Raw genomic sequence first — 21,186 nt, forward strand, 5'->3', positions numbered from 1 at the left:
CTGTCCTGCATAGAGCCCATCTGCTCTCAAATGGTACAAATTTGGGCCCCTCTCACCACTGCTGTCTACACAAGTCCCATACAGGAATGAGATCTGCTCCAGCACTCTGATCTTTTTTTTAATATCATCTTTTACTGCAGTTGTATTTTCCTTCACAGGACCATGATCTATTGCCTCTGCTGGTGCCCACTGTGAAGCTCAGACCTGGGCTTGCTGCATTCTCTTATTTAGTGCATACCGTAATGAGGAACAGCTTCTATCTGTTTCAGGACCAGCTACAGTGCTCAACCATGCTGATTTTGTTTAACTGGGGAAAGTCTTCAACAGGTCAAGAACGACTGCAGAAAACCAGCAGCTTTGGGGCAGCAAATAGAACTAATCCAGGAAAAGCCTGACCAGCTTATAGCTAGTCCAACCAGTTTTTTTGAATTCTGTCAGTATCCACACTTGCAGAAGCAGAAAGGCTGTGGGGCTTGAGGATTTCAGATATCTTTGTCCAAAGGAAGCAAGTGAAATCCTGAAACGTTTTTCAACTTACACCAAATCCCATGCCTTCTGCAGAAGAAAGGGCAAAAAAAAGGCAAGGGGAACAGGGAACAGGGACTTCTTCCTCCTCTCACAGAGACCAGCCCAGTGGGAAGGAAATGTCTACTGCTTATCTCCACTTCAGAAAAAACACAGAGCCCGTGGCGGAAAACCACAGGCAAGGGCCAACAAGAACTCCAGAAGGTGCAAACGGCAGCTTTGCATCAAACCTGCTCAATATTCATGGCTTATGCCTTGGAGCTGTGGGAGAATGAGGCTCAGGACTCCTGCTCCTTGCACCCTCAGCAGCAAGTAATGCCAGCTCACAAACACCACATGCCTGAGAGCAGTGTGGCAGGAGGGCACGTTCACAATGCGCCCAGGCTCTCCTCTGTGCAACTTCTTCTTTCCAAAGCACCAGGCACTCACTACTGTTTCTAAGCTTTTCACTTGTTTTTTCTCCTTTAAAAGGAAAACTGTAATCCTCAAAAGAGCAACTGCACCAGGAGATAGGGCTTTAAGGAAAAAACAGAACAACAAACAAAAAAGCCCTCAAAAGCCCACATTTATTGTCAAAGTCTCTAAAATGATGAGATTTGACAATAAGGCTTTTGTACTTATGATGCATCCAATTAGGCAATGTGCAGTTTGATTTCTGCAGCCAGTAGATATTCAAAATACTTTCCACATACAATAGGTGTCAATTTGACTTTATTTAAGGAAAAACGGGGAAAAAACAGTAATTTCCATAATACACAGAAGACAAGTTAGATAGCACTGCAAAAAAAAGGCTGAGTGTTTTACTTGTCACCAGTCTGCTTTGCAGCTCTACGATTAGTAATTTTAATGCAGTTTGTCATTTTGTATTATTGTTTAGCATCTTTATAATCAGCAGAGTTTGGGGTTATAAATCACAAAAAGTGTACTATTACTACTATGAAAAACTAAAAAACCCACAAAAATCACCTTCAAATAAACCATAAATATGTGATGCACATTAGTGTAACAAAACCATTTTTTGTAAACATTTTCTCCAACATAACATGTGCATAAGATAAAAAATAAAAACACTGCAGTCATACAAGTTAGGGTTACTTTGACTTAAAGATACAGAAAATTATTACTTATTAAAGCTTAAAACTAAACCTAGGAGCTTTTCTTTTCTTGTTTGCTTACAAAAGCACTGTTTGAAGAGTTCGATGTTGGTATAATGTAGTGGTTTTGTAATACTGTTTTTACCTCGCCATGTTGGCACTTCTGTGGAGGCAGAAGCTGCCAGGCAGGCAGCTTCAGCAAAGGAAGGAGAGAGCCCCCCTGCCCCGCTTGGTGCCTCAAAACTTCAACAGCACATATCTGTGACCTGGGCATCCCTACAGTACTGAAGTATCTTCCTCTGGGTGAATAGCATCAGATTTCAAGGACTAGATTAATTTGTGACCGCATAGCGCTGGAAGATTTAAATCACGCAGACTGACATTCGATCGAATCAGCTTCGGTAAACTACACTACAGGGCAGCTGTGTGATTACACCCATGTCTACCACCACGTTGTGTTTCCAAGTCCCCTTTAGTTCATTATAGTACAAAAGGTTGATCATTCTTCTGGCTGACCACACTCGGCCTGAAGAGAACATATCCTTCACCTTCAACACTATCCAAAAGTCAAACAATTAAAAAAAAATAGTTCTAGGTATTCCTCTGCCAGCAAATGTAAGGCTTTCTTGAGTTTTGATGGTGGGGTGGGGTGGTGGGGGAGTGGGAAATGTGTGCACAGGTGTGTGCTGGTGGTATGTGTTTACTGCTCACTTTTCAACTGTCTACGATGTTCGAAGCAGAGTCTTCAGCAGCAACGCTGACTGGGGTTGAAGGATTTACAGCAGTCAGATCTGACACCAAAAGAAGGGTCTGTCGAGTCTGAGCTTTTCATGCTCGGTGCTCTTGGCTCTTAATTGATTGTGTGACCAGCTGCTCGAGCCATCGGCTTGACTGAACTGAAGAATACATGTTTAAAAAGCCCTACCTGTCATGCCATGAAGGAAAGTTAACCGCAGCAGAAGACAAAGCCCATGAAACACTGAGAGCCTGTTCACTGAATGAACAGCTTAAGGCAGCTGTCAACAAAGTACCCCACCAAAGGAATTTAAAAAACAACAAAAAAGTGAAAACTTAAAAGGAATATGGCTGAATCGTGACACTGTGCATTATTACATAACACCAACAGATTATTATACACTCAAGGTTTCTCAAGTAATGAACATGTAGCCATTAAACAAATTATTACTCTCAAGACATTTATTACAAATGTCAGAACTTAATTCATAAAATAAAACTGACTTTAAAAAAAAAAAAAGAAAAGAAAAAAAAAGCCAGAGCTGGGATCTTAAATCTAAACACAGGTATACGCTGTTTTTAATGAATAAGCAGTATTAACTACATTCTTAAAAGAGTTTTAGTGCATTGCATTCTTAAAAAAGAAAAAACATCACCGCCCCAAAATGTTTCCTACAACATTTAACAGTTTATAGAAGAACTAGCCTAGTTATTTTTACCTGCCTGTTACTAAGCCCACATGTTAGAAGAGGGAAACCCCTGGTTTTAGGCTAAATTCAGACTTCTATTAAGGATGAAACTGGTTTTAAAAATGCTTGCTTCACCAAATTTTTTAAGCAAATTACATTAATCAGTGTCTCACTGCCATACCGCTACTACTATTGCCCCAAAGGACCACTCTCTCCTCCTGCTGAAACTTGCTATGCAATAACAGTCAGAAACCTCTCAATCTGGTAGTTTTGGTATTAAGATTAAATTAGACATTAATGGTTTTCATCTAAAAACGTATAAACTAAACCACCTCTTTTATTTTATGCATTAAAAACAATGAGGTAGGCACAAAAAATAAACATATGTAGTTTGGATTTTCTTTTTTTTTTTTTCATTTTTCTTTTTTTTTTCCTAGTTCTGCAAGTGCAGACTGTGGTAAAACTGTTGTTGCACTTCTAGGTTTAAACAAAAATTAAACCTTTAACTGAGGCAGTGCTAATACTGTGACATAACCAAGTTCTGGCCTAACACAGAATCATTATAGAAAATGAATTTTTTTTCTTTTTTTCTTTTTTCTTTTTTTTTTTCTTTTTTCTTTTTTTTTAATCATCTGCACGTTTTCAGGCAATACCTGGTACACAGAAAATGACTAAAGTTATTGGCCAGGCCAAAATAAAACTGCAGAAACAAACAAAACAAAAAAACACCCAAGAATTCCACCCCAAGCCCCTTCCCACCCTCCCTGTCCCCAAGAAGTTATCCTGGTCACTGTGTCTTTCACATTTTATAAATATTAACTTCTTAAAACCTGCACCTTCCTCTTTGTCCACATATTGTCACATTACAAAAAAGAAATGTCAATTAAATACATTGTTAACATTACTAGACTAGATCTGCCCTCTGTTTCAGCCGGTCTGACTCTCTACACCACTTCTCACCTTCTCTTGCCTACCTCCTTGTCCACTCAACAGCACGTTCACGGTAAGTATGGTTTTGGGTTTTTTTTTTTCCTTTTTCCCCCCTCTCTGTTTTAACACTAACAACAGAGTCCTTCAAAGCCTAGGAATCCTGGAGCTGAAGGGAAAAGACGACCTGTAGCTTTCTAGCATGATCCCAAACCTCAAAGACATTGTAGCACCTGATGGCAGTATCTTTACAGCACCAGCTGCATCGCAGCCTCAGTTGAAAAACTAAAAGAAACCTAACACCAGTGATTCCTGCACACACATTTACACAGAGTGCTGCATTAGTGCAGGTCTGTACTCCAGTTGAAAATAATTCCATGTTACGAAGATCTCAGGCTCTGGATGTCAGCAATTCCTCGCCAAATCCCACTGCTTCTACCAGCTCAGAAGAGAAGTCCTGCCAAGGGTCATGAAATAGACTTGACTGCTTCCACCTGACCGTACGGAGGCAAAGAAAACCTGTGAAGAAAAGAGATTGGTAAACCTAGCAAGTAGGACAGCAGTGGCTCTATTTGCCTTCACCATCCCTGATCTTTACAGTGCAATTGCAGTGTTGTGCTGGGTCTGGTGTCAATGGAGTTGACATTCTTCATAGCAGCCTGTAAGGTGCTGGGCTTTGTATTTGTGACTAAACAGTGTTGTTAATGCACCAATGTTTCGGCTAACGCTGAATAACCCTTGAAGAGCATCAAGGCTTTCTCTTACAGAATCATAGATTTGTTTTGGTTGGAAAAGACCTCTAAGATCATCAAGTCCAACCTTGACCTAACACCACCATGGCCATTAAACCATGTGCCATATCTACATTAAACCAAGTGCCGTATCTACTCTTTTTTTAACACCTCCAGGGATGGTGACTCCACCACTGACTTGGGTAAACCCATTCCACTGCCTGACCACTCTTTCAGTAAAGACTTTTTTTCCTAATATTTAATCTAAATGTGCCCTGGTTCAATTTGAGGACATTTTCTCTTGTTTTATCACGTGATATTAGGGAGAAGAGACCAACCCTCACCTCACTACAACCTCCCTTCAGACATTCGTAAACAGCAATGGGGTCTTCTCTCGGGACAACCCTAGGACAGCCAACCCAAACTAAACAAAATGATGTCCCAGAACATATTAACATCATGCTCAACAATAAATGAACAGAGAAAGGGAGAGCATAGGGGAAACATTGTGGGGATGACATTTGTCTTCCCAGGCATGTATTGTGCGTGTCGGAAGCGTCTGGACATCCACCTGCTAACAAAAGGTTGTGAATTAATTCCTTATTTTGCCTGGCTTGCATTCACAGCTTTTGCTGTTCTTATTTATCTTGACCCATTGAGTCTTTCTACCTTCATTTCATTTTCTCCCCATCCCATAGCAGACGGAAGCGAGGTGAGAGGCTGGGTGAGTGTTTAGCTTGGTCTGGGTCAACCCAACCCAAATACCCAGTTAAAGTACACATCTATCATCTTGGTAACAAAGCGAGGTGAGGGAGCATTATACCTTGTCATTGCGTTCACATAGGAACTTGAGTCTCTGTGCCCTTTTGTGCATGAACACACCATCCAAGTGTCCAGTCTCCACCGACCGTATTTCAATAGCTTTTTCTCCCCAGCCCATGATCTGGTTGGATCGGATGTACGCTTTGGAGAGAAAATACAGCACACAGCCCATTAGGACAACCAGAGAGCAACAAACACAGAGGAACCAAAAGAAGCACATGAATGCACAGTCTAGTTCAAAATCACCTGCATGTGCTTGTGGTAACTACACAAATATTCAGAATGCTATTTCCATTCTCAGGAGCTTCATGCCTAAGAATACCTTTTTTGTTTTCCTAATATTTTTTTTAATTTCCCGGTGTTTTTTCCCCGTTAGTTATTGTAGCAGTGTGAGAGCTGAAATCCCCCCCACCGACACTAACCAGGCTAGCTCAGTCTGGAAAGCAAGTGAGAGCTGTATTTACAAACAAATCTACAATCTATGATGAAATGTAATGAATATGTACAAATATACACAATTCACAACATTTACAAATATATACAATCAACAGAAAAGCACAACCAAGCTCCCTTTGCTTCCCCCAAAAGGGGACTTTCCCAAGGGGCCTCTCTCCCAGGGGCCTCCTCCCCCCAGACCTCCCTAGCAGAAAGCAGAGAAGTTAAGAAGCAGAGAGGCTGTTAACTTAGCTCGCCAAGGTTAGTGTGTTATCTTCAGCCAAAGGGAAGAAGAAGCAGCAGCCAGACAGCCCAGCAAGGAAGCCGAGAGCTCAGACTCCGACTGTCCCTACTTTGTTTTGAGTAGTGGTTCTTAAACATTTCTATCTATCCAATGGAAGTGTTTAGAACAATCATTATTTTGCTTTCTTACACCCAATAGTGACTTATTTACATTCTTTAGCTTTCTCTGCTTGAACTTTGAGAAGAAAAAATTAAAAAGACAGTTTCAAACCACCATAGTTACACATTTCTTTCCTGAGCATTCATGACACAAAGAGAACTGTAGAACCTCCGATTAAATGGAACATTGAATTTCACACAGGATTTTTATTCCAAGTTTGGCAAATGGACAGGCTAATTAGGTGTTGACAAAGGAGAAAGTATAACCTGAGGTTTAAATAGACTAAACTCAGCTACTCCAGTGTGTCCCTAGCACCAGCTAGTCTGATGATATTATTCCCCCAGCTTGAAGCAGTCTGTCAGCAAAAACAGAGGAAGAGGAGAAAGGAAAACTAGAAGAAAACATGAGCTAGCCTCCTGTAATAGGTGCAATACTTCAAAGACCTGATCTCCTTGAGAAAGCCAAACGCTCTGGAAAGCATCCTGAATATCTCAAAAGAGGTTCACATTAAGCTTTCCAAGTGAAAATACTATTTTTTGTCATATTGCTTTCCTTTGTGGACAAACACAGCTAAACAACCCAAGCATTCTTCCTCAGAATGTGACTGGGGGAAAACAGATTAGCAGTAGCTTGAAGAAAAAAAAATGTTCTTGATAGTAGTGAATTAATCAAATACAGCAGAAAATCACCACCATTATCAAAAGGTATATTCAAAAAGCAGTTTTATGGATAGTCTTGGGAATACTGCCAAAGATAACATATGGGAACTTAATGAAGAATAAGCTGTTTCCTCTATTTGCATGCATACTGAACAGAAGAATAAAAAGAACAACAGTTAAAAAGTATTCCCTTTTGCAGCGCTTTCCTTTCATACACTTTTCACAATCATTTTCAGTGAAAATAAAGCAATTTATCTACTACAGTATAATGTACACCTATAACATTGGATATACTGCCATATTGGAAATGTTTTTATTTTTAAATATGTCATTAGTGGTAACTGGGCCAAAAAGCTTCTAAAAATTGTCAGATGAGATGTTTAGATGGTGTCAGCTGCCTCAGTGCCACTTCTTTCACAGGCACTCCAGAATCAAAGGCTCTGCAATTTGCCAACTGATAATTCTGCTTGGTTTTTAGATGTAGCCATGAATTAAGCCACAGGAGTAAACATGCTGAGCATGAAACTTCTTTACATTTCTTCCTACCATTATTGTTTAGTTTGGACAGCTATCAGCAGTCATCTCCTAATACATGAATCCATTCCAAAGCAAGTAACAGACGATGTGCTTGCCTAACAAAAGGAAGGTGTGTGACCACAGCCCATGCTGTGCTCAGCACTCAAATGCAGTGGCACAGGCAGTCAGAAGGATCACAGTGTGTACTGGTGATATAACAAACGTACTAGTGTCCATAAAAATCTGTACCTGTTTTACTATGCTCATTGCTCCCACTCTCAAAAATACCTTATTTTCAACTGGAGAGATGTGGGAGAATTATTTGAGCACATTAAACGAGCAATCTGCAGGTGAATTAAAATAAACACACCAAATCAGATAGACAGACTCTTATTTATGAACCATTACCCATAATAATACCTTATACACCTGCTACTCATGCATCTTTGTACTGAAATGTTTCCCTAACTTTGTGACTGTCTAGCAAAACTTCTGCAGCAGTCCTGGAGAATTTTTCAAGCCTGAACTCCATGGCTTGCTTGTTTGGGATTTTTTTCTTTAAAAACTCAGCACAAAACAGATCTGTATGATTACTCTCCACTTTGTGCATCTGTTTTCCTGAACACTACAGCACCACTGCTTCTGAATCTGAAGTCAAACCCAATATACCTTCCTTCTGCATACACTCACGCTCCCTTAACAGCATGATTTGTCACAGCATCACAGAGTATATCTGGTTGGAAAAGACCTCAAAGATCATCCAGTCTAACCCTTGACTCAGCACTGAAGGGTCAACACTAAATCATGTCAGAGGCACTTACCAACTGAAGTTGGCATTTCTCCCCACTGCAGAACCACATCCTTGGTTATCCTTCCATATGTGTTGACATAAACTCCTTCATCCTCATAGCAGACCAGCAGCTCCATCCCATCCGTGTTTGGGAGAATGATGATTGCGTGAGGCTGGATACTACTCTGGATCTAGAGAGACGGAAGAGAAGAGGAAGTCTTTTGTTTTAATACTGCAGAGCCTGTGCTGGGAGAAAGGGCTGGGTGATTTTTTGCTTTTGGCTGATGGTAGATCACTGATCCACTCATTTTGGAAGTGCTAGCTCTGCTCCCACTGAGCAAGACACCCTACAAAGTGACAAAATGGACCCATAAACCTTTGGGGCACCTAATCTTCTCATCTTAAGGCAGACATCTGAAAATAGGAACAGATAACTTCTCTGTCAGAGTCTCCATTTCTCTTCATGAAATGCAGCCTAGGGCAAGCAGCCCAGGGGCAGACTTCAGACCTCCCCACTGTAGTGAATTGTGCTCGGGAGGTGCATCACACACTGCAGGCCCGTTTGATGCCTTCGTGTACAATGAACAACAGGAACCTTGGTAGCTAAGGCCATCTGGCCTTTGCTAAGGCTTTGAACCTCATCAGTGGGCTGCTATATTATTTCTACTGCCACCTTCCCTGCAGCCTCTGCCAAGCATTTGCTATCCATTCAGCCATTTAGCTGCTACCCCAGAAGCAGTCACAGTAGCCCACATCAGATGAGTAAACATCTCCCAGTCATGAAGACCATGAGGAGAGGACAGAGACTGAAGCACAAGCCCCTAAGCACAAGTAGCTGGATCTTCTTGGACTCCTTCACCCAATTTACTGCTGCCAGCATCTGGCAGTGATCCACAGGGACAGCCTGACATGTTGGTCACCTGAAAAAAGCAAGGGGTGCAAACCAGAAAGAAAGGAAAAAACCCCAACCCCAGCGGCAGCTCTTACATGTGTTGGTAGATAAATGTCATAGACCGATCCTGAATCCACATCAACAGCATGGAAGCCAGCACAGGAGCCATAGATCACTTTTAGTCTCTGACCCTCTTCTACAGTCAGATCCACCAGCAATGGCTTATGTACCAATTCTCCAAATGACTGCAAGACAACCATCAGTGAGATTCACTTTAATGCTCAGGACCACAACAGGTTTTACAAACACATGTTCTAATGCAGATATTATGGGTTTATTCCTCCCATGTGCTCCTGGCCACCATCCATCAGACCAGTTAGGCTTACACATCCCTCATGGACAACGACAGATTACTCTGCAACCTGTTGCATTTTTCAATCACATGATGATGTAAGCTCTTTTGTGTGGGGTTTACTGTGGTTGGTGTGTTTGTTTTTTATTAAGAATTGTTTTCCCCAAAGTTCAGGGCAATCTGAGACTCCCATAGTGTTTACTTTAATCCCACATCGCATCTCTGTCTGTTAATCAATCTGCTCATTATACCAAGCCAGCTAACTTTTCTTGTGTGTTAAAAAGAAAAAAACACAGAACAACAATGCTGAGTAACACTTAATGACTTGTTCTGCTCAGACGAAGATGTTTAGACTCAGTTCACTTCCCTCTGCTTCATGTTTTATTTATAGAGAATGAAACAGTTGAGACAGTGTCACTTTAGTTTGTGCTCAGTACACTTTAAGTGTACTGTCTCTTAGAGCTAAAAAAAAAATTCCTAAATTAAAATGTAACATGAAGTTTGTGGCAGATTTACCAAAGAACCTGTAATACAGCCACAATAAAATATCAGAATGTTTTTGTAGAAGGGATAAACTGCAAGTGGGTATGAGAAAATCTTAAACATGGTTGAAATATACTCTTACCTTAAACGCCATAAATTTATGGTATGGCTTTGGTGCCCATGCATAGACTTCCACAGAACTCTTCAATGCAATTACCAAGAACTTGATTCTTTCATATTTTACTGAAATGAAACAAAACAACAAAGAATTCAGCAGTAATTACAAAGTCATTCCAGTTACTTCAGAGAAGCAGCAAATTACAGTGTTTCTCCATCCTTACATGCATTTGGAGGTTTTTTTTAGCAACTCTGCATTTTAAGACTAATTCTTTGTAATCAAGTATTTTGAGACATTTATGGCACAAAAGCTATTACTCTTATGAGTAACTGAACCTGTCACCATGTTGCAAACTACCTAGTTGGTACACATTGTATACACTTTTTTCCCCCCTTTAGATGCTGCTTACTTATCAAGACAAAAATATGAGTTTTCAGATAGGAACACTTCCAATAAGAGAAGGCTATGACTGTGACAGAGTGTATGGGCAGTTCCAGTCACAGCACTGGCAGTAGTGTTTTGAACTGACAGTAGAACTTCCCAGAGGAAAGGGGAAAAAAGGGAACTGAAATAAAAAGATAAGAAACAAGGCCGTTTCAAAAGCAAAAGGCGAACTGGAAAGCAGAGCACTGTCCTTTGTCCCTAAAGCCTGAGATAACTCAGGTGGAAAAAAAAAAAAAAGAAAAAAAATGGAAAGACATTTTATTTCTGAGAAATTCTGTTGATTATACGTAGCTGATCCACAAATGCTCTATTGCTGCATCAAACAGCACGCTAAATTAACGATCAGAAAAAAATTCTGTTTGTTACTACTGTTCTCAGATAAGGTCTCATAAAGTCTGGAAACAGCAACTCCAGAAATGTTGCTGGATTCTCATTTCCAGCTGTCATTTGGATTTGGAAGGGAACAGATCACAGGAGTTCCAAATCTTGAGGTTCATTAACCTGTAACCTGGTTCCAGCACTCTTTTTAGGGCAAGGTGAAAAAAAAAAAACATTATTTGGCTGGTGCTGAGAAACCTCTAGAAGTTTCTGCAACCTCTCTGCCCCAATTTTTAGGGGAATATGACACTTTTCCAAAACAAAGAGTAAAGCCATGTACCTTCACCTTCTGCATACCTATCTCCCTACCAAAACTGATTTTTAAACATGGCAGGAGTGAAAATCTTAGACTTATTTAATAAATACTATTTTAATGTGTTTTAGCTAATTTACTAACATACAAACCAGCAGTTTTTGTCTCTTGTTTGTCAACAAAGAGACAGTTACTACTTGCTCTCATTTTGCTTTGCAGAAAAGCAGAGAGTACTGAACTGTAATTTCAGTTAAAGGATTGAAACATTTTTCAACACACAAAAAAAGTGTCTCAGCCTCCACAGCTGTAGCAACTAAAAAACAGAGCTTTTGTTCAGTCTTGTCTAGCTTACAAGACTTCTTGGAATTTATTATAGGAGAAAAGGGGTACGTTGAAAAAAGAACCATATTATTTGTGAAAGGGGACCTTTGATAATCCTCATTCCTTGCTCTGGGTACTATCTGGGAATTCACCCAAATCTTAAGTTTCAAAAGACCAATTTATCAGTTAAAGGAGCCAAAAGTTGCCTGAAGCAAGTGAGATCCATAAATACCACTTCACCCTGACATCCAAGACCCCTGTTGCATCAAAAAGACAAGGAAATGATCTGTGCCAGCTGCCATGGTGGCATTCTTCAGACTGCGAGTCCAACGTTTGCAGAGCTCATCCTTCTTGGGAACTGAAGCACAGCCATCAAAGAGGCCTCTCACTACCTGAAGGAGTCTACTGTACATCTATGGCTCAGATGGAAGTTCAGTGCCAGGCTGCAGCCTAGGATAACAAACCCCTCTTCACAAGGAAGAGAACGCTCTTTGTTTTAGCTTCCCTTTCAATAGCTGTCACTGTACTGTAAACAGGCCACTTCATTATGCTGCTGACACCCTGGGGTATGATACCAGGAAGTACACTATTAATTGTTTTTGGGGTCAGGCTCCTGCTTCATCAGTCACTTACTGCCATTGTTATTGATTATGCCCCACTAGAAGATTTTTCCAAGAGCATACGCACGACAGGAGGAGACTGAGCTCAGACCTTCTGCTGCTGCTCCACACTGACTGACACAGCTGGAAAGCAACTGAGACGGCTCTTGGGAGAAAACCAAATCAACGGCAACATCCAGTGCTCATTAATATGCTTCATGAAGCTGAAGCAGGAGAGCTCTTGGTTCATATCCCCACCTGCAGGGCAGCAGGCTCACTGCATACTCTACTGACTGAATGCTAGGTGCCATTCACTAGTATTGGTGAAAGTTTCTACAGCCAAATACATTTAATTTACTTAAAATCTCTCAACAGGCACCAGCCTAGTGAAACCACACTTCATCCCATAACTGTAACTGTGGTGGTCAGCATTAGAAAATGTTGTGAGCTAAGAGGAATCAATGAATCATCTTGAAGTTAACCATATGCTTCTGTTCCCAGATGCCTCCCCAAAGCTCACGTACTAGCTGGGCTTGCTTTCTCTTCCCACTCTTTCTTTTTTTACCCCATCTTTAAAATCTACATTAAAGAGAGAAACTTTTTTCACTCCACCCGAGCGTGTGATTTCATTATGGTAAAAGATGAGGGAAACCTGCTGGTTGAACAGAGTCCTTTCATTACCTAAGTGCATAAAGGAGGTGGTGACACATTACCAGCCTTCACTGTCCATATTAGCACTCCCCTGGAAGTTGCATCCAGTAAGGGAAGGAGACAGATGGGAATTTGCGCCTGCTCCAGTTCACAGCCCAGCATTTCACCTCAAAACCTTTCCCATATTCAGTTGAACCCAGTAACTTGCCATCCATTCTGGTGCTTTTCCAGAAAAGCTTACCTCAAGAGAGGGAAGACAGCTAGAAATAAACCCAAACCTCAAACCTAGGGGCTACACACACTGTACATTCCTTTCTCAGCCAACCTGTATCTGAATGATTTGATTGCTGCGTTTGCTACTCACCAACTTTATAGTGCACACAGCCTTCCAAGTCGCCCACCGTTGTCCAGCCCTGTTTCTTTTCAACCTCAGGGTCGTTGTGAAGGATTTTATTTCTTAACCAGGACAAATAGTAAACTCGCAACTTGTTCTTCTTACCTGGCCACAAAGTGAGAAAGACTGGTTTATCTCCATAGGAAGGTAAGTGCAAAAAACCCTGCCCAAGCAAACAGCAAGCCCTGCAGGGCAAACCAAAGTAATAATGAATGAGAAACTGCTGCAACCACAGAGATCTCCCTCAGTTTTTATATTCATAACAGCTTTACTCCAGACTCCACCCAAATACATGCTTTTCTGATACTTAATGATAGTGGCACATGGTAAAACCACATGAACACAAAATGACAAACTCTTCGGTTGTCTGGTTCTTAGGATGTGAACAACTTCCATTAGAAAAGGGTTATACTCCCACAACAAAAGCACCAGAGAGTCATGCACCAAGATAAAAGCAATACATACAGCTGAGTCAGAACAGCTCTTTTTCGCAAACACCTGTAGGGGTGCAGCAGGATGGAATTTGAGGCCCAAAATTATCTATACAGTTATCAGAAGATAACAGGACTGGGTTTTGAAAGGCAAAAGTGAAAATGAAGAAGAATATGCTGATTAAATGCATTATACAAATTCTTCCCAGTCAGTGACTAGGACATTTCCATCCCTTGTTATCATCATCAGAGACAGAGGTTTTATTAAGATTGTTCATTATTTCCCTAGTGGAAAAGCACACCAAGCAACAGCACTGAACAATTTCATTGCTGAACTACACCAGTTCTGTTTGAAGGAAAAATGCATCGTATCTGAAACTGCAGTGAGAGAATTTCACATGACCCATGAAAACTTCATCTGCTTGCTGAAAGCTGATGACTGGCTTGGATGGTGGGTGGTGGCTTCACTGGGTAAAAAACTGGCTGGCTCATGGGCCCCAAAGAGTGGTGATGAATGGAGTTAAATCCAGTTGGTGGCCGACACAAGCGGTGTTCCCAGAGCTCAGTTTTGAGGCCAGTCTTGGTAGATACTTGTTTAGCATCTTTATCAGTGATCTGGATGAGGGGATTGAGTGCACCCTCAGTAAGTTTGCAGATGACACCAAATTGGGTGGGAGTGCTGATCAGTTTGAGAAAGGCTCCACAGAGAGATCTGTATAGGATGAATTAATGGGCCAAAGTCAATTGTATGAGGTTTAGCAAAGCCAAATGTTGGGTCATGCACATGGGTCACGCCAACCCCACGCAATGCTACAGGCTTGGGGCAGAGAGGCTGCAAAGCTGCCTGGCAGAAAAGGAACTGGGGGTGCCAGTTGACAGCTGGCTGAACATGAGCCATCAGTGTGGCCAAGAAGCCAAACAACATCCTGGCCTGTATCAGAAACAGTGCGGCGAGCAGGAGAGGGGAAGAGACCATGTCCCTGTACTTGGCACTGGTGAGGCCCCACCTTGTTTACTGTGTTCCGTTTTGGGCCTCTGACTATAAGAAGGACATTGAGTTGCTGGAGTGTGTGCAGAGAAGGGCAACAAAGCTGGTAATGGGTCTGGAGAACAAGTCTTGTGAGGAGCAGCTGAAGGAACTGGGAGGAGGCTGAGGGGAGACCTTATTGCTCTCTCCAACTATGTGAAAGAAAATTGTAGTGAGGTGGGGGTCAGTCTCTTCTCCCTAGTATCAAGTGATAGAATGAGAGAAAATGGTCTTCAATTGCACGAGGGGAGATTTAGATTGGATTTTAGGAGAAAATTCTTTACTGAAAGAGTGGTCAGGCATTGGAATAGGTTGCCCAGGGAGACGGTGGAGATACCGTCCCTGAAGGTGTTCAAAAAATGTGTAGACATGGCACTTCAGGACATGGTTCAACAGCCATGGTGGTCTTAGGTTGATGGTTGAACTCAACCTTCTTAGAGGTCTTTTCCAACAGAAACTGTGGACAGTGTTCCATGGTATTTGGAACTCACAGGAAGACAGCTGACCTCTGCTGCAGTCAGTGCTGGGTTGGCCAAGTGACACAGTACTGGTCTACACTGCAGAAAGCCATGACATGTCAGGAGAGTCCACTTGGCAGCCTGCCAGCCAGGTCCAGCTATACAGTTTAGTTAATGCCTTTAATTTGTCTTTTCAAGTTTTCACATGATGTCTACTGATGGATCAGTTCACAGCCAGCTGCTCATTTCAGAGACAGGGATGGGTGTACAGCATTGGGAGATACTGATTGCAGCAAGACGTGAAGCCTGAGCCTGCTGTGCTCAACCAGCTGCACACTGGTGTCCTGGAACTGTCACAGAACCCCTACCCCGATGGCAGGGCCTGTCTCCTCAGAAAAAGCAGCTGCAGAGGCTGGGGCAGCACATGGGGAAGCACAGATTGCAAACAGGCTGCTCCATGGACTCCAGCACCACAAGCCATTCTGTTACAAACACAGACAGTCTAGAAGACTTTCTTTATGATTACTTGGATGGAGGAGGGCAGAAGAGGAGGAAGCTTAGAAGTAAAAAGCCTGTCCATTGAGCTTAAATTTAAAGCTGTTTTCAAATACCGGACCTACTATTTAACTTTAAAAGCTCCTCTGATGTGGTGGCACCAAATGAAATGTGAAGTAACACTGCACTGTCCTTTTTTTATCCCCACTACAAATGTGACAGCAGATTTGGCTGTAAAGGAGCACCCTGATTTAATGCTTGACTTTGTATTTATTAAGCCATGTTTCATAAAGGGATAAAGCTCCACCACTTCCATAGCTTTCTAAAGATTTGGAAAAGGGACTAGAGCAGGAAGCAATATTCCCGTAAGTCTCACGTCTGACCAAGTAAAGATCCTCCCATGAAAATACTGCAAACCACAGCCATAAGGGCTCTTTTAAAAACATTGAAAAGTAGGGAACACAGTCCACACCAGAAGGCCCTGCAGTTCTGGGCAAGGAAGAGTTCAGAACACTCACAGGCAGGACAATGAACGGAATGTTTTTAAAACAATCACAAGTCCCTGTCCATTGGGAGACAAATTATTTCTCAGATATTTCCATGGCTTTAGCTTCCCCAGTAGCTTAGTCGAACTTGAAGATTCAGAACAAAAAGTACACAGGGGAATTTCCCAGCACGTGCATAAGTTGGTTTTTTTTTGTTTTTTTGGTTCACATGATGTGCACCAGGGTATTCCTCTCCAATCAGAAACATTTTTCAAAACAACAGAGAAATCTCTCGTGTGCTCCCATTGTGTTTGAGTGTCTAGACCACAAGGAAAGTCACAAGACAGGAAATTCCTCTGCCTTTCAGCAGCCAGATGTGAAAAGAGCAGAATCCGTTCATGACATAAACAAGGCTATACCTGTACTTCAACAAGTTATGCTGCTCTTAATGTTTGTATTGGGAGTGGGGGTATTAGATCCTTCTGCCTGTAAAGGTCAGTTTAAACAGCTCTCAAAACTCCAGCCTGTTGTCAGGTTTTAGTTTTTTTGGTTTGTTTGTTTAGGTTTGGTTTTTTTTTGTCTAATTGTTATGGTCATGAAATAAGAAAGAAAACTCTACTCTAGACGTAAAATTAATTGATCAGTCAGTGGCTTCTCTGAGAACTCCTGGCTCTGTTTCTCTCACGGACCTTGTTTTGAATGCAAGTCCCTTTTCCTGTATTGAGTTTTTGTTTTTATTGTCACTGTGGCTTTTAATTATTAAGCTGGCAGACTCCAACCAGTTCTTCTACTCTGTCATCCCTTCCTACCTTCCTGAGTGCCACCATCAGCCAGTTGGACTGGTAAAACCCTCAGGGAGCCACAAGTGGAGTGTGTTCTGTGTGCACGTCGCTGCTCTCCCCTCCAGGGTTTTTTTGACTCTCAGCATGACCTGAGCAGTCGACGCTGGTTTTGCCTCTCAGCAGTATGAGCTGAAGAACCAATTACCTGTTTTGACCTACAAAATGTTCTTGTACCAGCTCTAGCAGCTCAGTGTATCAGTATCAGAAGCTTTTCTGTAATATTACTTTTTTTTATTTCAGATCTACATTAGGGGAAGAACTGATTTAAACTTTTTCAGACTCAACAATATATATTAAAAGCAATTTTAGGTCATAATCCCCTGCAAATCGTAATGCACTGCAACTTTTTCACACAATGTGGTGATACTTTTCTACCACTGTCAGCACTTCACTTCCCAAAAAATTCAAGGGAACATATGGCTGAGTGCACCACAGGGATCTGAACAATGCTCCCAGCAAAGCAGTATCAGTACTGGGACAAAGCAACTCCATAATCAACCAAAACCCACCGTTTGCAGAAACATGGCATAAAATGCAGGAGATGGGGCAGAGATGAAGGCACAAACCAGCCAAAGATCAGCTGGTTTCCTTAAGGGTTAATGTAGCGTGTCCCCACAGAGGAAGTAATAGTTTTGAAGGAAACAAAGAAAACGGACGTGTCAGGGTACTCGGATCATGACTGATGCAAACGTAAATGAACCTCAAATAATTACACACAAGACTGAATCACAGACACTTGTTGTGAATGTTTCAAACCAACAGACTTTAAACAAGCTGGATTATATCATATTTTTGCTTGCAAACTCTGCTATAAAAACCTCTTCTATCAAATGGTGTTTTTCAAACAGCTTGCATTTTAATGTACAGCATTAGACAGCAAAAGAACACACAGGAGGTTCTGGGTTTTTTAAGCCCTCCTTGATTAATCTTTTCTTTTCAAGGATTTCACAGCACAGCTGTAGCTGAGAACACAGCAGGTAACAAGCTAACAAAATATGGTTCCTCTAAACAGAGACAAAGTCTTGTGTTGACAACACCGCTGCAGCTCTTTGGACCTGTAGCTGCATAACACTGCTAATGCATTAAATTCCATTAAATTGAGTAGGTGTGTCTCCTGTTGCACAAGTGTTAGGAGAACCAGAGAGCTCCCCCAGTAGAGTCAGAGGGGTTCTGGAGTCTCAACAAAATTCTGAGTTGCTCTGAACAATAACAGAAGGGCTACTGTGAGGAACCTCATCTAACGTCCTCTCCCTGACACGCATGTACAGCATAGCAAAGGCTGATTTCACAAACAAGCTGAAAGGAAAGGAAGGTAAATGGTTGAAATGACACCTGTGAAGAAAGATTAACAGTGCACCACCTCATGTTGCTTAAAAGCAGGGTAACCTTACACAATAGCTCTCTGGAGCCGAAGAGTCTGGAACCTCAAGCTTTATAAAACATGGTTTTCATCAGCACCCACACAACAAACACAACAATCACTACTGTAACTTCACCTCCTGTTGTTTTGCCATCTGCATTGGCACCCAGTGAGAGACAAGGCCAAAAGCTGCACTGACCATGCCTTCTCATTCTCAGTGCATTGTCCTCCCCTCTCCCAAACACATGCATGCTCACTGCACACCACACTTATTTCCCTATTTTGCATGAGCATTCCCCATTCTATAGATTTTAATACATACAAGAGCTCTTTAAACCCAAGCAGCAAATCATGTTTTAGTAAGAAAGAGGCCAGGTTCATAGTAATCATGGCAGAGAGAAAGAATGCCATTTTTACAAACTCCACAAAGCACTTTAACTTACAGCTCCCAAACATTGAACAAACAAAGCCAGACATTTCCCCAAAGTCTGAGCAGCATTTTTAAAGGCCACCCCATAGGAGGAAGGACAGGGTACAGGCAGGCACAGAGTATTGTGTGGAAAATGATTCACTTGCAGAAACAAAGTGCAGACTCAGAGAGGTGAAAAGATGGAAAATCCAATGACTTCAGTCAAGTCAGGACTTCCCCCTCAACACACAGGCTGCCAAGAAAAGTTCTCTGCCATGACATGCCAAATGTGGGGAAAAATCATGTTGAACAGTTAACTTTACCAGAAATTGTCACCAAGACATTCAGCCCTTCAAGTACATCCATTTGCTGGAATCGTCTTCGATTGATGAGTGGATAAACCTTCCCCTGACCACTTCTGTCTAGCAGCATCAGACCACTTTCAGTGCCCACTAACAAGTTCACTCCTAGAAGAAACAAAACCAAAGATCCAAGTTAGGAGGCAGATTTCCCACATATTCTGATGAACTGATGCTTGTTACAGCAACTGTCTTGTTTAAAGCAGGTCTAACCACTGCTGGCTGGGTCTCAGCTGCCTGAGGCCTAAAAGATCCCATGATGAAGAGGCTCACTACATTATCTGTCCACCTTGACTACTGACACTAAATTGCAGTACACAAGGGAGTGCGACTGGTAAGATCATGGAGAGCTTTCTAAAGCACCAATCTGCAAACAAAAGGGCATGCTAATGTTGGAGGAGAAGTGAGGGACAAAGTGGAACCCAAGCTTTTATTCTGAACATGCATTACCTGTTGGTAGGGGGTGGTTGGTAACAGGATGCTTTTGACAAGGTCCAAACATCCACTGGAACACCCTCCAGGAATCCCACAAAACCTTAGCATTTCAAATAAATTAGCCTGGGGGATTTTTTAGCAATAAGTGTATGTGTGCATACCTGAGACTAGATTTAAAAGATTTATTAATATATTATCACTCTTAAATTTCTTAACTATTTCCAATAGTGTTTCAATCCAGGAGTCACACATTGTGATCAGATAAAGTATAGGGGATGGAAATCAAACTAATTGCATGACACTTCTGTGGTGCAACTCCAATGTAAAACTCACCATCCTGAAGCATAAGAAAGACGAATCTCACACATGATGATCATAGTTACACTGCTTTAATCCCTAGTCAGACAATTAATTCCCAGACATAACTATACTGGTGCCAATGGATGCATCATTTGGGATAATGAACCATCCCTAGCAAGGAACATGGGCCAAGCACACAGGAATCTGTATCTCAGTCTGGTCTGCATCTATAGCAGTGACACAACTTCTCAGAGTACTGAAAAAGGGCATTGCTCACAAGGATGAGGAACACTATCCGAAAAACACCCCTGGCTACCAGACATGAGAATGATTTGCAAAAAGGAGGGCACATTCAACCTGACCCAGGGGGCACATGGGGGACAGGGTGTCAAAGGGGAGCAGAGCAACAGCCAAGGGGAGGTAACAACAGTGAAGGGGCCTGTAGTTGTTGGTGCCTGAGGCTCTTGCTCTTTGAAAAGCCTCTGGCTGTATGAGAATGACTGGACATAACCCATCTTGAGGTTGGAAACCAGCACACAACTCTGCTTTCCTCTCTCTTGCTTTTCCATTAAGGAAGTTTCAGCAGTCCCCAGAAACCATTACATCTCTTTGCTCAGATTTGGTCCTCCACTACTCATCTGCCTTCCCTAGACAGAAGAGCCCATGGATTCCAGCAGGCACAACGCCTGTTTTCGAAGAGGGTCTGCTACCCAGGCTCTCCTCCAGCTGCTGACACCTCATCCATTACCATCCTGCTCTCCTCCTTCCTCTGCATCCCTCACATGGATCTGCACTACTGGATACCAGCCCACATCCCCCAGGGGCATTTCTCCCCAGGGGGAGGCGTGTTCAAACTGGGAAGCAGCAGAAGGATGCAGGAAAGCAAGGCATGCACTGAATCAGGGCTTCGAACAGGCTGTAGCAGCACCAAACCAGCCAAGAAGTGCCCAGCAGTCAGTCTCCCTCCTGTAGCTCCAGGAACCATTGACTAAAGCTGTAAGTGATTCAGCTTCAACACATTTTTGTACTTTTTCCAGCAGGGATTGCAAGCCATGTGCAATCTGCTCCCCAGAGTCCCTTCCCCTCTCTGCTCATCAGGGCTCAATCACTCCCTCCTCTATCCTCATCTCTTCCTCTGCTGTATTTCTGGTCCAGTTGTTTCTACTTTGAGATCACACACTTGTCTGTCCCTGATTCCTTCCCTTCGTTATAAGCATTTTGAGATTAAACTCATGAGGTACTACGCTGGTGGTAAGCAGTGCCTCTATTTTAAAATGCAGGCTCTGTCTTTATTCACAGCCAGCAGAGCTCTTCTACTTCCACCCTGGAATTAAGTACTGCTGGTTTTTCAAACAAATGAAAATGCTTCTTGAA

At 42.2% G+C, this 21,186-nt stretch overlaps 1 protein-coding gene across 28 annotated transcripts in view; it reads right to left on the bottom strand.

The window, feature by feature from the left end:
* Window positions 1–3,959: 3,959 nt before the first annotated feature.
* Window positions 3,960–21,186, bottom strand: part of MAP4K4 (mitogen-activated protein kinase kinase kinase kinase 4) — a 171,823-nt gene continuing 154,596 nt past the window's right edge. For 24 of the 28 annotated variants that reach the window (XM_054388490.1, XM_054388630.1, XM_054388648.1 and 21 more), the window contains 7 exons: window positions 19,042–19,185; window positions 13,182–13,316; window positions 10,196–10,296; window positions 9,314–9,463; window positions 8,358–8,517; window positions 5,525–5,664; window positions 3,960–4,489 (listed from right to left, as the gene is read on the bottom strand). In XM_054388490.1, the coding sequence (XP_054244465.1) occupies window positions 4,406–4,489; window positions 5,525–5,664; window positions 8,358–8,517; window positions 9,314–9,463; window positions 10,196–10,296; window positions 13,182–13,316; window positions 19,042–19,185 (914 nt within the window). In that variant the 3' untranslated portion in view covers window positions 3,960–4,405. Of the gene's footprint in view, window positions 4,490–5,524; window positions 5,665–8,357; window positions 8,518–9,289; window positions 9,464–10,195; window positions 10,297–13,181; window positions 13,317–19,041; window positions 19,186–21,186 lie in introns of all 28 variants that reach the window. The other 4 variants (XM_054388639.1, XM_054388549.1, XM_054388531.1 and 1 more) reach the window with 1 other exon arrangement.

Source organism: Indicator indicator, chromosome 1 (genome assembly GCF_027791375.1).
Source record: "Indicator indicator isolate 239-I01 chromosome 1, UM_Iind_1.1, whole genome shotgun sequence".
Taxonomy (NCBI): Eukaryota; Metazoa; Chordata; class Aves; order Piciformes; family Indicatoridae; genus Indicator; species Indicator indicator.